The sequence below is a fragment of the Bubalus bubalis genome, chromosome 15, assembly GCF_019923935.1.
Source record: "Bubalus bubalis isolate 160015118507 breed Murrah chromosome 15, NDDB_SH_1, whole genome shotgun sequence".
Taxonomy (NCBI): Eukaryota; Metazoa; Chordata; class Mammalia; order Artiodactyla; family Bovidae; genus Bubalus; species Bubalus bubalis.
Window position 1 is genome coordinate 1,325,718 of NC_059171.1, and position 15,309 is coordinate 1,341,026.

At 42.3% G+C, this 15,309-nt stretch overlaps 1 protein-coding gene across 4 annotated transcripts in view; it reads right to left on the reverse strand.

The window, feature by feature from the left end:
- Nucleotides 1-1,504: 1,504 nt before the first annotated feature.
- The window catches only part of IMPA1 (inositol monophosphatase 1), a 31,567-nt gene continuing 17,762 nt past the window's right edge, over nucleotides 1,505-15,309 (reverse strand). For 3 of the 4 annotated variants that reach the window (XM_006074707.4, XM_006074705.4, XM_006074706.4), the window contains exons 7-9: nucleotides 11,900-12,008; nucleotides 4,144-4,295; nucleotides 1,505-3,078 (exon numbers count right to left, since the gene is read on the reverse strand). In XM_006074707.4, coding sequence (XP_006074769.1) covers nucleotides 2,963-3,078; nucleotides 4,144-4,295; nucleotides 11,900-12,008 — 377 coding nt within the window. In that variant the 3' untranslated portion in view covers nucleotides 1,505-2,962. The remainder of the gene's footprint in view (nucleotides 3,079-4,143; nucleotides 4,296-11,899; nucleotides 12,009-15,309) is intronic. The other variant, XR_006544805.2, reaches the window with a different exon arrangement.

The window sequence follows — 15,309 nt, forward strand, 5'->3', positions numbered from 1 at the left end:
GACACTCGGTTCTTTAAGCCAAATTTATCCACTCAGAACTAAAAAGATTCTACTTTCTCCAGAAAACAATCACTCATAAAAGAACAAACTATGGCTGAATAAATAAAACCCATTCTCTTAAAAAATAATTAATACATACCAATTGTTTTTCCCCACCAAAATATTGACATTTACTGCTTGACAGTCAGAAAACTGACTTACTCATGATCCTTGCTCCCAAAGTGCTCAGAGTATTGTGGGGATACAGACATACAAACAAAAACTCTTACTCACTGAGACAAATTCAATACGGGTTTGCATACAATCCTAAAGAGGTGAGCCAAAGGGGTGGAGAGGCGGTGACCTTTGGCTTATGTTTTGGAGGCTGAGTCTGGTAGGAGGAGGGGATTCCAGGCAGATGAAGCTTGGGTTGGAGGCGTACTCTGGCACTTTCTGGTGGTGGCTTGGTCACAGACTGCCTGTGGGGCTTTGGCCAAAAGCAGCTGGAAGGAGCGAGTACAGGAGTCCAACGGTGCAAGGAAGCGGGCATCAGTGAGGGATTCAGGTTCGCATGTTGGAAATGATGGATCAGAGATAAATTCAATCTGGTGAGAGGTAGTTGCTCTTGCAACCGTAGCTGCAGCCCACCAGGCTCCTCTGACCGCGCGATTCCCCAGGCCAGAACACTGGAGTGCTTCCACCTTCCAGCTCCTCCTCCGGGACCTTCCCCGCCCAGTCGAACCCGGGTCTCCTGCACTGCAGGCGGCTTCTTTGTTGACTGAGCCACAGGGAAGCCCAGGTGTATGTTACATGGGCTTCCACCCCAGGATCCTTGCCTGGGGAGGGACTGGATCTGAGAACATGCTTTCTGCAGCTGCGCTGTCTCAGTTGCAGCACGCAGGCCCCTCTGTTGCTGCGGGCAGGCATCCCTCTACCTGTGGACTGAGCTGCCCCACAGCAGGGGGATCTTAGCTGGGTCTCAGTCGAGCACACAGGCCCCTCTGTCGCTGCGGGCAGGCATCTCTCTAGTGGACCTCACTGCCCCACAGCAGGGGGATCTCACCTGGGCTCCTCTGTCACTGTGGGCAGGAGTCTCTCTGGTTGTGGACTTGCTGCCAGACAACAGGGGGGATCTTGGCTCCCCGAGCAGGGCTTGAACCCGAGTTCCCTGAATTGCAAGGGGACTTGGAGATTCTTAACCACCGGACCACCACAGAAGTCCTTTTTTTTTTTTCATATTTATGTGAGTGATTAGATTTTAAGTGAGAAATCTGGGTGTTGGCGTGGAGGCGAGACTGGAGGGGGCTCTAGTGACCCGACTGCTGTAATAACTCAGGAGGTGACTGTCCAGGTGTTGCAATGGAGATGCGGAACTGGAGGAAACTTCCAGAGAGACTTTCTTGTACATCCGAACACGACTGATGGCCACCTGCGTGTAGGAGGCGAGAGGCAGGGGAGGGTGAAAGTACCGTCTGTCTGCCTGGGTAAACGCTATTCACTAAGAGAGAAATGTAAGAGGAACAGAGGGAGCATGGATTGAGTTTATTTGGAGACACGTTCAGTATGAGACATCTTCCACACATTGAGAGAGAGTTCACTTGGCCTCTGGAAGCATGAGTCTGGAGCTCAAGAGAGAGAATTCTAGAATGATGCTATCTATTCGGGGAATTTCCCAGCCTTTGAGTGTGGCTGACTTAAAGAGTCACATCTATTGAACAGAAAAGAATGGAAGTGATGGTGATACTTCACAGACTAGGTTACAAGAGGCACAGCCGTTTCCTGCTTGTCTCCGCTCTCGGTTCACTTCCGGGGGAAGGCCGTCGCCAGGCGATGAGGACACTCAGCTACGAAGATGGAGAGGAAGGCAACCCTCCGGCCGCCAGACAGCAAGGAGCTGCCGCCACCAGCCACACAAGCGAGACTGAGGAGGAGCTTCAGCCCCGTCGGACTCTGAGATACTCCAGCTCCATTCAACGTCTCGACTGCAAGCTCACGGAAGCCCCTCGGGACAGGATGCTCGCTAAGGTGCCGGAACTCCTGACCCCAGAACCGCGCCACAATAAGCAGGCCCCACTGGACGCTACTAGGCCTGCGGACCGCGTGTTCTGTGCAAGAGGAAACCGACACACGCGGCCCCACGCGGGCGCGAGGACGGCGCCTCTGGCTCGCTGGGCTCTCCTCTGCTCTAACTGCGGCCACTGAACACTTAAAAGCACAGCCCGACAGTGGCGAGGCGAGCTCTGTTCGGTGCAGTCGCTGGAATGGCATGGTAATATGAAATGTGAGCAGGAACGGTAGTGTGAAATATAAAAAGGATGACCAGATAGTTCTTACGTCCAAACCTGAAGTAAAATCACAGAGCGATCAGCTCATTACTTTCTGTAGCAACTAGGAATTCCTGCCTTCAGAATATCACTCTTCCGATGCTGCTTTTTGGATCGCCTCCTATTTGACAGGTACCATGCTGGGTGCTACACTGATGAATAAAGCAAGGTTTTCTGCAGAGAAAGAAATCTTGGTCTTGGTAGTATTCATTATACACTTCTTACAAATTTAATTTACTATGGCTTTTGAAACTAAAAAAAAAATTTTTCCAAAAAGTTAACCATCTCATTAGGAATGCATATCCACAGAAATAGTAAGTCAAAATTTCACAGGCTCATAAATACTTAGAAACTCTAAATTGCTAACTGGCTATTTCAGTTGACGTGATAACCTGTCTCACCAACGGCCTGCGTACTTTCTCAGAGGACATTCTTACCACGCAGACATTTTGAAAACAATGGACTGTTTCATCCACTCCTGCACACCTACTCTTAGTAAAACACAGAACAAGTTGTAGTTTTTAAATATGGACGCGGAAAGCAATTTACACCAATCATATTATTCAAGTGAAACAGAAGTCCTGAATTTTGTAACACCATGAATGCATCAGAAAACCTGGAGAGACGCAACTGTGATTGAATGTGTGAAGCCGTCGGAGTTAATCTTCATCATCTCTTTGAAGAGGTATTATCTGAATTTCTTTGGCTATCCTTTCTGCTAATGTTTTATTGCTTGAAGCAATTACTCTTCGTGACATCAAATCAAATGGTCCACCTAAAATCAAAAATGGAAAATAGTTATATCTTGTAAAAAATAATTTCTATAAAACAAGCATAACAGTGTAAACTATGGTTGATCATAACATTTAAAATTTTCTATTATCTTGAAAAAAAACTACACTGTGTCATAACCAGAATGTCTAAGCTTTGCTAGTACATAATGAGTTTCTAAGCATCTTTTAGAAACCCGTTTTGAAGGGAGTGCGGGTCTGCACCGCCATCTTTCTCCTTTGATGTGCTCCACTCTTGCTTTCATTACTCTCACTGCCTCTTTAATGTTTGGAACCTCTCGACAGAAAACCCGAGGCCAGGGATTGGCACACTACTCTCCTGCCCACCTCCTTAATTCTTTGCTGCTTTTCTCCCAGACTGCTGGTAAACTGTTTTAACCCAGGCTCACTCTTTACTTTTAAACATGTCATCATCAGTGCAGAGAAAGTATGTAACTCCCCCAGGGCCAAGGCAGAAAGTGCTGGTGGAGGAAGCCCATACTCAGCTGCCACCACGGTCACCACTCAAAGGGGTCCTGGTACGACCTCAGATCCGGTGCCTTTCTACACTTTTTCTACAGCCTCTCAAGAGTTCCTGGTACTCACAGTTGAAGAGGCTTGAGAGTGAGAGTGAAAGTTGCTCGGTCATGTGTGACTCTTTGTGACCTCATGGACTATACAGTCCTTGGAATTCTCCAGGCCAGAATACTGGAGTGGGTAGCCTTTCCCTTCTCCAGGGGAATCCTTCCAACCCAGGGATTGAACCTGCATTGCAGGCGGATTCTTTACCAGCTGAGCCACCAGGGAAGCCCTGAAGAGGCTTAGCCATTTATTATTATTAATTGTACACTACCATTAGCTTCTCATTTTTGCCTCTGTCTCCCAATATCTGCTATTTTGATTCTGCAGAAAATTACATGGTTTGTGTTGCCTGAAGAGCTGAGGTGTAAACATTGAAAAAAATATTAAAGGGAAACATTAAAAGATACATCTAAAAAAAACTGCCATATTTGGAGGACAGTCCCATAGGTATGGAAAGAAAACAACGCCTTCCTGTTCCGCAGTTTTACCTGTGACATCCAGGAGCACTCCGCCAGCTTCAGTCACAATGATGCCGGCGCCTGCAACATCCCAGCAATGGATCCCCATTTCATAATACGCGTCCGCAGCCCCAGCGGCCACCAGGCACATGTTCAGAGCTGCTGTTCCAACACCCCGGATCCTAACAGACAAAACGGGGAAAAATAATTCTTCAAATAAGGCATTCCTCCTTAGCTGCAGTTTCAAGTGTGGACTGAGATCACTTGAACCAATCCACAGACTGTTAAAAAGAAAAAGGTGGTACTTAAATTTAAAATCAAAATATGTAAATCCTAATTATCATGATATACTATATAAATGACAGAATGAAGCCTAACAAAGCAATCATGTGTAAGATAAACATTAAAATGATGATACTTTGGGAAGAAAAACACTGAAGAAAATGCATTAATTCTGCCACCATGGCATGCATGCCTTGTCACTGTGATCTAAACCCAGGGACGAGAGCCCCACAACACAAGGAGTCTGTAGGAGTTCCGTGCAAGTGCGCCCTGGCCACCCCCAGCGGCGCGGGCATCGGCGCGTGTGCCCAGGAGGTGACAGCCCTGCTGGGCTCTGCTGGCACCGAGGCCTGCCCGCGAGGCCTGCTTCACATCTGCTTCTCACTGAACCTCGTCCTCGGAAATATACCAAGTTAGGGTAAATACAGACATCACTTTATCAGCCATTATAATAATAACTGATGCAGGAAAGAATCATCAATAAATGCTAAAATGATTGATATTTACACATCAGAGTATCTCCCTATAAGATACATAATAATTATGATGGAAAAGATGGCAAGATCACTACCAAGTGATCAAAGTTAGCATCCAGTAATGGGACAAAGGGTGTCCCTGGTGGCTCAGCTGGTAAAGAATCCGCCTGCAATGCAAGAGACCTGGGTTCATCCCTGGGTCGGGGGATTCCCTGGAGGAGGGCATGACAGCTCGCTGCAGTGTTCTTGCCTGGAGAATCCCATGGACAGAGGAGCCTGGTGGGCTACAGTCCATGGGGTCACAAAGAGTTGGACACGACTGAGCAACACACACAATGGAACAAAGGTCCCCGTGTCTCCTGACAGAATGCACTGAGGAGGAGGACATAACAGTACTTCTGTTGCATTCCTGCCAAAAATGCATAACTCAAATCTAATCAAGAGGAAACCAACAAACTCAAATCAAAAGGCGTGCTGTAAAGCAACCACCCTACAGTTTTCAAAAATGTCAAGGTCATAAAAGATAAAGGCTAAGCACCTGTTCTAGATTAAAAGGCACTGCTGAGGGCTTCCCTGCTGGTTCAGTGGTAAAGAATCCGCCTGCCAGTGCAGGGATACAGGTTCGATCCTCGGTCCGGGAAGACCCCACGTGCCAAAGAGCAACTAAGCCCAAGCACCACAACTACTGAGCCAGGGCTCTAGAGCCTGGGAGCTGCAACTTCTTCACCCGTGAGGGGGACTGTGCGCCCGGACCAGAGGAGGCCCTGCAGGGAGGAGCCCCCGCACCCCCGTGCAGAGCAGCCCCCACTGCCACAACCAAGACCTAGCACAGCCAAATTATATAAATCTTAAAAAAAAAAAAGCTTGATGAGAATAACACTTAAAGTGCAGCATATGATTCTGGCTTGGAGCTTGGATTAGAATTCTTTCAAAATTTAATTGTCACTATATTAGACAATATATCAAAGCTAATTTCCTGATTTTTATAACTGTGTTGTGGTTATCTTAGCATATGTCCCTTTTATCAAAAATATACACACTGAAGTATTTAAGAAAAAGGAATTGTCATGTCTGTAAATTAACTACTTTCAAATGGTTTTTACTCAAAGTTCTTTTTTTAATTGTTTGAAAGTGAAAGTGAAAATCACTTAGTCTTGTCTGACTCTCCATGGAATTCTCCAGGCCAGAATACTGGAGTGGGTAGTCATTTCCTTCTCCAGGGGATCTTCCCAACCCAGGGGTCGAATCCAGGTCTGCCGCATTGTGGGCAGACGCTTTACCCTCTAAGCCACCAGGGAAGTCCTCTGAAAATAAAGCAGTCAGGTCTGTTCACTGAGACCCTTCATTATTTTTTAAGAAATAAAAGGATTCCACATGTCAGTGATATTGTATGATACGTGGAATCTAATTTTAAAAAATTGAGACAAATGAACTTACAAAACAGACAGATACTGAAAGCAAGCTTACAGTCCACAGGGGAAACATGGGGGAGGGATCAATCAGGGCTGAGATGAGCACACGCCACTGTACGTAAGACAGACAACCAACAAGGGCCTACTGTCTAGCACAGCGAAGTCTACTCAATATTCTGGATAACCCATATGAGAAAAGAATCTAAAAAAGAACGAATATGAGTGTGCGTAACTGAATCACTTTGCTATACACCTGAAACTAACACAACACTGTGAATCAACTATACTCCAATAAAATTAAAATTAAAAAAGAAGCAATGGCAAAAAAAAAAATTAAAAAATAAATATAAACTAGTACTGTGCCTAGTACAACCTTCATGCGAAAACAGTTTAACAACAAAAAAGGACCAGAATTACATGATGCCCTTGATTTTTAAATACATTTTACTGCCTACAGTTTTATTATATATCAAAATTAAGAACTAGCAATTCCAAAAATGTCCATAGATATATAAACCCAAATTAACATTATGGCTTTTTTCAGTTATCAAGAATGGTGCACTTTCCCCACTTTCTCAGGGGATATGTGATAGTTCATATCTCACATCATAGAAAGAAAATACCAAGATCTTCCACAAATCATCTCTTGGCATTCTATTCAGACACGGAATAGAATGGTCTTCCTGGGCTGGAAGACCAACGCTAGATGCAATGCTTCTGTCTACTTCTGATGTATCTCAACAGCTCTCTGGCAAGAGGTCTTTTGATCAGTAAGTATATTCTTTTATGGGTAAGTATTACTAAAGATAGTACTTAATCACCAAACAACTGAGGCTGTGGCCTAGATTTTGCAAATGTGTTCTGTCTGAACCCTGTGTTAGTCTGATCCTCCTTTACAGTTAGGGTGGTTCTTGCCTGGAGAATCCCATGGACAGAGAAGCCTGGTGGGCTGCAGTCCATGGCGTCGCACAGAGTCGGACACGACTGAAGCAACTTAGCAGCAGCAGCAGCAGCAGTGCTAAGAAGAATCTATCTTCAGAATCACAAAGCTTTGAGTTTGCTCCCCTGCTCAGCTGCTTAAAAGCTGTAATTTTGAAAGAAGTTTCTTCTTCAAGTTTTAGTCTTCTTGTCATCGAAATGGGGATAACCAACTTGGCTACGGCTGCAATGATTAGAAACAACAGAAGCAAAGCGCCCAGCAGAGGGCCTAGCAGATTAGAGGGCCTCAAAAGAGGAGCATGTCATGATCAAATCATTCCCTAAAGCAACACAAAAGAAACATCATTGAAGTAAACAAACATAGTGCATTTCATTAAATGAATCCCAAAAAATTAAAAAAAGGAAATTGATCCGTAATGATTTACTTTGCCTCATTAATCTCACTTACAATTAATATACAATTATACTTCAACATAAAATAAAGGAAGTGGTGAGCTTCCCTGGTTATCTAGTGGTAAAGAATCCACCTGCCAATACATGGTATGCGGGTTCAATCCCTGGTCTGGGAAGACCCCACACGCCACGGAGCAGCTAAGCCTGGAAACCACAACTACTGACCCACGTTCCAGAGCCCGAGAGCCACAGCCACTGAGCCCGTGAGCCACAGCCACTGAGCCCGAGAGCCACAGCCACTGAGCCCGAGAGCCCCAGCCACTGAGCCCGAGAGCCACAGCCACTGAGCCCGAGAGCCACCGCCACTGAGCCCGAGAGCCACCGCCACTGAGCCCGAGAGCCACAGCCACTGAGCCCGAGAGCCACAGCCACTGAGCCCGAGAGCCCCAGCCACTGAGCCCGAGAGCCACCGCTACTGAGCCCGAGAGCCCCAGCTACTGAGCCCGAGAGCCCCAGCCACTGAGCCCGAGAGCCACCGCCACTGAGCCCGAGAGCCCCAGCCACTGAGCCCGAGAGCCACAGCCACTGAGCCCGAGAGCCACCGCCACTGAGCCCGAGAGCCACAGCCACTGAGCCCGAGAGCCCCAGCCACTGAGCCCGAGAGCCACAGCCACTGAGCCCGAGAGCCACAGCCACTGAGCCCGAGAGCCACCGCTACTGAGCCCGAGAGCCACAGCTACTGAGCCCATGAACCACAGCTACTGAGCCGGTGTGCCCCAGAGCCTGTGGCCCACCGTGGAGAGCAGCCCCCGCTCGCCACAACTAGAGAAAGCCTGAGCACAGCAACGAAGACCCAGCACAGCCAGAAATAAATAAATAAGTCTTTAAAAAGTAAAAGAAATGAAAAACCCTGAGAAATGAAAGAGAAAATGACATGCCAATCCCCGCCTCCTACACCTAACAGAGATTCATAACAGAAACTACACAGAAGAACAGAACTAACGGAAGAAGAACTGAAACCAGGAACCCAGATCACCAAGTGAACAGAGACAGAAAGAAGCAGACACGGCCGCACGTAGCTACAGTGAAACATCAAACATCATCAATAATTAAGTGTTTGGGTTTTTTCTGGCTGATAAAGTTGCTCTGCAAAAGGAAAAGTAAGCCCAGAAGTGAACAAAATAAAAGAAGGATAAAATAATATAAGAGATAATAGAACTCAGAAATGAAGGGGAATAAAAAAAGACAAAACTTTATCAGAAATTAAGACTGAATCACAAGGTACCCTTAAAGAGAACAGATGCAAATGAAAACTTGAAAAAGGGCAGTGAGAAAAAAAAACAGTAAAAGTAAAAAGGGCCAGGGAGAAAGGAACAGAAGAGAAGATACAAAGGAGGTTGAATGTTCCTGCTGGTGTCTTTGAAGAAGAAAATGAAAACAGCATAAGTGAACTAATATTTAAAATTCAAGAAAACTTGCCAGAAAAAAAAGAAAAGAGACATTAATCTACCAATTAAAGGGAGAAAACCATCCCACACAAGCAACTCTAAGAATTCCAAGATATACCCTTATAAAAGTGTCAGCCATGAAAGATTAAAAGAAAACAAAAATGTCTCAGAGACTCCAAACAAAACATGAAATAATTTAAAAGCCAATAAAATCAGACTGGCACCAGATTTCTCAAAAACAACATACAAAGCAAAGCAACAGTGAAATAGCATTTTTAAAGAAATATTCTTCATACTTTCTTTCACTAAGGATGTTCTATTCAGCCAAGCTGCCCTTGGAGTTTCAAGACCATAGGAAAACAGTTTGGAATATGCCAGAAATCATGGCATACCATGCACAGGTGCCCTTCCCACGGAATCTACTAGAGGATGAGCTTCACCAATCCAAAGGTGATAGGTGTTAAAGCAAAAAACAGAGACCAGTTTTGAAAATTCCCTGAGCAGACCAAATCAGTTTAGTCATGAAAACAAAGCTTAATTTAGCACATTTTGCAAAAGTAACTAGACCTGGATCATCCCTTGCTTATGCTTCTGAAAATTACAAGCAAACCTTCAATTGTTTCTCAAGGTAGATATGAGTTAACCACTAATCAATTCCCTGTCATTTAAGAAAACTCTATTATAGCCAATCGTTTTGAAGAATAAGTAGTCACTGTCTTCTCACTGTATAAGCTGCTTTATAACAACACATGGCTGAGCCTCATCCCATGTTTTGGTCTGGGTGTTCCTGGTTTGCAAAGTATCTTTTTGGTGTGTGCACAATAAATATTGAATTCAGTGATTCAATGGTTTTACTTCTATTATTTCTGAACTTTTGACACCAGGAAAACGTCACAAGACAGTGACCATTTTATAAAGGAAAAACTAAGACCACAGGATGGGACTATGGGTGAAACAATACGTAGTAATAATATGCCCGACAAACTAGAAAGAATGCAACTTAAAAAAAAAAAAAAAACTAGATTAAGAGGGAGAGAAAAAGAGAAAAGCAGAGTAAAATCACTGAATGTTATATAGCCAACAGGCGGAAGCTAAGCAGTTCTGGAGTCTTTACAGAACTAACAGAACGGTTAAGTAAGAAAAGAGAATATTAAGGGCATTATAAAGAGTTTTAATATAAAAGAAACCCATGAGAATAAAATTGAAACTTTTATAAATAGAAAAAGAGAAAAAAGAGGATACACTATCACAATACAATTACAGCATAATACAAAATTGAGACCAAACAAAACGGTCATATAAATAAATGAACAAGCCTAACTTTTTTATTAAAAAGAAAAGATTTTCAAATTGATTATAGAGCAAAACTCCACTCTATGCTGTATTCAAGAGGTGCACTTAAAATGCACTGATTTCAAAAACACTAAAAATAAAGGTGGACAAAGATTAACCAGACAAATGGAAACAATGAGAAGAGCAGGGACTGCAATTCTGATGTCAAAGTAGATTTCAAGCCCAAACATCAAAGTACAAAATGTACTTTTTTCCAGTGCATATAGAAGTTCCACAAAAACTGATCATATACTGGGCACAAAGGAAACATAAAGCTCCATAAAATATATTTATTATAATGTAATAAAACTACAAATTAAAAAACAAAACTAAGAAAGCACAAAAAGCATTTCCCCATGGAAGTTTAATACAACTCTTGGGTAAAAGGGGAAATACAAACAGAAGTTACCAGAAAAATAACTGCAATGAAAACACATCACAATCTGTGAGATACATTTAAAGCAGCAATCAGATAAAAACTCAAGCCTAAATACTCACCTCAATAAAAATCAAAGCATAAAAATAAATTCTCTACTTAAAAAGGAAAAAAAAAAACAGGAAACAACAAAATGAATGACAAGAAAGCACAATGATGAAAATAATAAAGCAGGGAGGATAAAGACAGCAGACCAGATTAATAATCAAAATCCTGGCTCTTTCTTTGAAAAAAAAAAACTGACAAACTGCCAAGTAATTTAATCAAGATTTTTAAAAAAGAAGAAGAAATAACATAAAATAAGAAGTGATAAGGGGGGAAGAAAACTACTGATACAGACAGGCCAGAAATAAACTGTGAGTCTACCTTGCATACCTTGTGCAAATAACTTGAAAACTCAGAGAAAGTGGGTAACGCTTAGGCTACGGAAATGTTCCAGATTAAAGGCAGTGAAATAGACATGACAACCAAATGTAAAGCTAACCCTAGACTGAATCTTGCCCTGGAGGAAAAAAATGCTATAGACGACATAGTTAGATCAACTGACAAAACTAAGTATGTATGGATAGATAAAATTATGAAGTCAATAGTTGTACTGTGATTATGGAAGAGAATATGCCTATTCTTAGGAAATAACAAACTGAATTATTTAGGGATAAAGAGCCACACACTAAGTAATTTACCATGAAATAGTTGAGGGGAAAAAAAGGAGAATATTTACACAAACACACACACATACACAAAGAAAAAGACAGAGAAGAAGGAGTGAGAAAATGATAAAGCAAGGGGTACAATGTTAACAATAGCTGAATTGTTTCTTATAGGTTTTTAACTGCATACTGCTATTTCTTATAGGTTTTTATTTCTGCAAATTTTTTAAAATTTCAAATTATTTTCAAATAACAGTTTTAAAAATCACATTTTAAAATTAGAATTATGGTACTGACTCCATGTCTATTAATTAAAAGTTCATTTCTAAATAAAAATTCATTCCTTAGGATGTCAAATTATCTATAGCATTAATATAATAGAATGTTCAACTTTAGGGATAAAGTGAAGAGAGCTTACCCATGGATGGGAAGGCAAAGAAGCCTTTCTATATTAGAAAGAATAATTCTCACAGTCTCTGGTGTTCTGGAAGAGCCCAACTCTGTCACCAAGAGAGATTTGGTAATATCTAAAAGAAAAAGTTTCAAATAATTACTACAGTTTATCAATAAGAACCTGATAAAAAAATTCGACACTTGAAGCTCACCAAATTGGACAATTTTATCCTTCTTTCTAGTTGAATATTTCTTTCTTTCTAAGGCTTTAAATATTTATGAACTTTTCTTCTCTTCTAGTCATTTTATCATCATTTTTATGATCATCAAAAGGCGTCTAGCTTCTTAGACTACCTCCCCAAAAGTGCAGAATATAACCAGTTTGGCTACACGCATGATACATTTAGCCACCAATGCCTTATATATTTTTTTAAAAAGTAGAATTTAGAAATAATTTATATATAGATTTGAAATAAAACAAAAATTAAAACTAAATCGTACCACTGTTAAGTGAAGAAAAACTAAAGAGCCTTTTGATGAAAGTGAAAGAGAAGAGTGAAAAAGTTGGCTTAAAACTCAATATTCAAAAAATTAAGATCATAGCATCCGGTCCTATCACTTCATGGCAAATAGATAGGGAAACAATGGAAACTGTGAGACTTTATTTTTTTAGGCTCCAAGATTACTGCAGATGGTGACTGCAGCCATGAAATTAAAAGATGCTTGCTCCTTGGAAGGAAAGCTATGACAAACCTAGATAGCATAATAAAAAGCTGAGATATCACTTTGCCAACAAAGGTCCATCTAGTCAAGGCTATGGTTTTTCCAGTAGTCATGTATGGATGTGAGAGTTGGACTTAAAAGAAAGCTGAGCCCCAAAGAATTGATGCTTTTGAACTGTGGTGTTGGAGAAGACTCTTGAGAGTCCCTTGGACTGCAAGGAGATCCAACCAGTCCATCCTGAAGGAGATCAGTCCTGGGTGTTCATGGGAAGGACTGATGCTGAAGCTGAAACTCTAATACTTTGACCACCTGATGCGAAGAACTGACTCATTGGAAAAGACACTGATGCTGGGAAAGATTGAAGGCGGGAGGAGAAGGGGATGACAAAGGATGAGATGGTTGGATGGCTTCACTGACTCAAAGGACATGAGTCTGAGTGAACTCCGGGAGTTGGTGATGGACAGGGAGGCCTGGCGTGCTGCAGTCCATGGGGTCTCAAAGAGTTGCACACGACTAAGTGAATGAACTGACTGACTAGACTGACTGACTGTTGGTAGAAAGGTAAACAGGTGTAAGCACTATGGAAAATATTACAGAGGTTCTTCAGAATACTAAAAATGGAGTTGCCATATGATCTAGCTGGACGTATATCCACACAAAACTGCAATTTGAAAAGATACATGCACTCCTGCATGCACTGCAGCACTATTTACAACAGCCACGATATGGAAGCAACCTAAATGCCCATCAACAGATGAGTGGGTAAAGAGGATGCGGTACATATACACAAGGGGATACTGCTCGACCGCAAAATACTGCCATCTGCAGCTACATGGATGAGCCTAGAGGTTATCATACTAAGAGAAGTGAGAGAGAGAAAGACAGACATCATAAGGCGTTGCTTACACGTGGAGTCTAAAACATGGCACATAAATAAACCTGTGAAGCAGAAGCAGGCTCAGACACAGAGAAAGGCTTTGGGGTCGCCCAAGGGGAGAAGGGTGGGGCAGGGAGGACTGGGAGTTTGGGATTGGAGAACACAAGCTACTACATATAGAACAGATAAACAAGGCCCTACTGTACAGCACAGTGAGCCACGCTCAAGATCCTGTGATCAACCACAATGGAAAAGAATATGGGAAACAATACAAATATGTACAGTGGAACCACTTTGCTGTATAGCAGAAATCAACACACTGTAAATCAACTATACGCCAATAAAATTAAAATAAATCATCTGACCTCCATTTACTAACTTGACAAATTATCCTGTATTTTCCATTTTCTCTTTGAAACATCGTGACCAACGCTCACGACACACTCAACCCTCCTGGCTCACAGGCTACTCTTGGGACACCTCACACTTCATCTCCACCCACAGCTGAGATGTATGCCCACCACCTTGTTCTGAGCCTTGTTTATAACTGTGAACTCTTCTAACAATCACATAACCTGTTTAAGTGAGATAAAATAACAGAAAAGGGGAAAGACTTCTTTCTATGAAAGCTGCCACATTCCTTCAGTTCTAAAATGCACATTTGTTTCACGTTAACATCTCAAGAATTAGGATGTATCTTCTAATCTCTGGGGTCTTAGAGTTCAATAAAAAGAAAACAAATTCAAAATCTGCCCTCAAATTAAGTGCCTGAGGAGAAATATTATAAAAGCGGAGGAGTATTCTCAAGTTTTTGCTGCACGTAAAAGAATCTGAAAAAAGGAGAAAAGAAACGAATCTACAAGTGTAAACTGTGGGAATGTTGGGACTGCTTTAGGGAAGGTAAGCACCTCCAAAACCCAGGGAGCCATCCCAGAGAAAGCAGACTTAAAAGGCCAATCACTAAGCTCGTTACAAAAAGTTTTATGCCTCATTTAAGAAAAATGTATTATGGTGACTTTTTATATGCCCTCTATCCCAAGACTATGGCCAGAGGGATGTTAAGGTCACCAAGGATAATTTGGAGGTGACCAAGGACTTGTTTTTAAAGTGTTTTCAAGTCTTACTGATAACTCTTGACATTTAGAAATGAATAAGATATGAATGTTTAAAATTAAAATAAATAAATAAAAATAAAATAAAAAAATGTATTGAAGTATAGTTGATTTACTATGTTGTGTTAGTTTCTGTTGTACAGCAAAGTGATTCAGTTATAGCTTTATATATACACACACATATATACACACACACATATACACACACATATATACACACACATATCTAGGTATTCTTTTTCGTATTCTTTTCCATCATGGTTTACCATGGGACCCTGAATATAGTTCTCTGCGCTATACAGTAGAAAGGTGCTGTTTACCATCCTATATATTTAATAGCTTTATGTCTCATTTTTAATGATTCCCAACTTGAAGGGCCTTTTCCCTTTCAATTTACTAATAACTAGTCCCAATGGCATCAGAGCAGAGGAATTCTAGAAAGAATCTGAGACGCAGGGGCTGAAGCAGTGACCCAATACCGCAGTGAGGCTGGGAGGCACTCTGGCTCCTCCAGGTCCCCTGACAAAGCTGGAGCCCCGTGTACACACCGTCTGCTCCACTGCCCTTGCCGGAGCCCCGTGTACACACCGTCTGCTCCACTGCCCTTGCCGGAGCCCCGTGTACACACCATCTGCTCCACTGCCCTTGCCTCCCCAGCCTCCACGACCACATCCACAACCGCGGTCACGATGAGAAAGTACAGAGAAAACAGACACACTTATG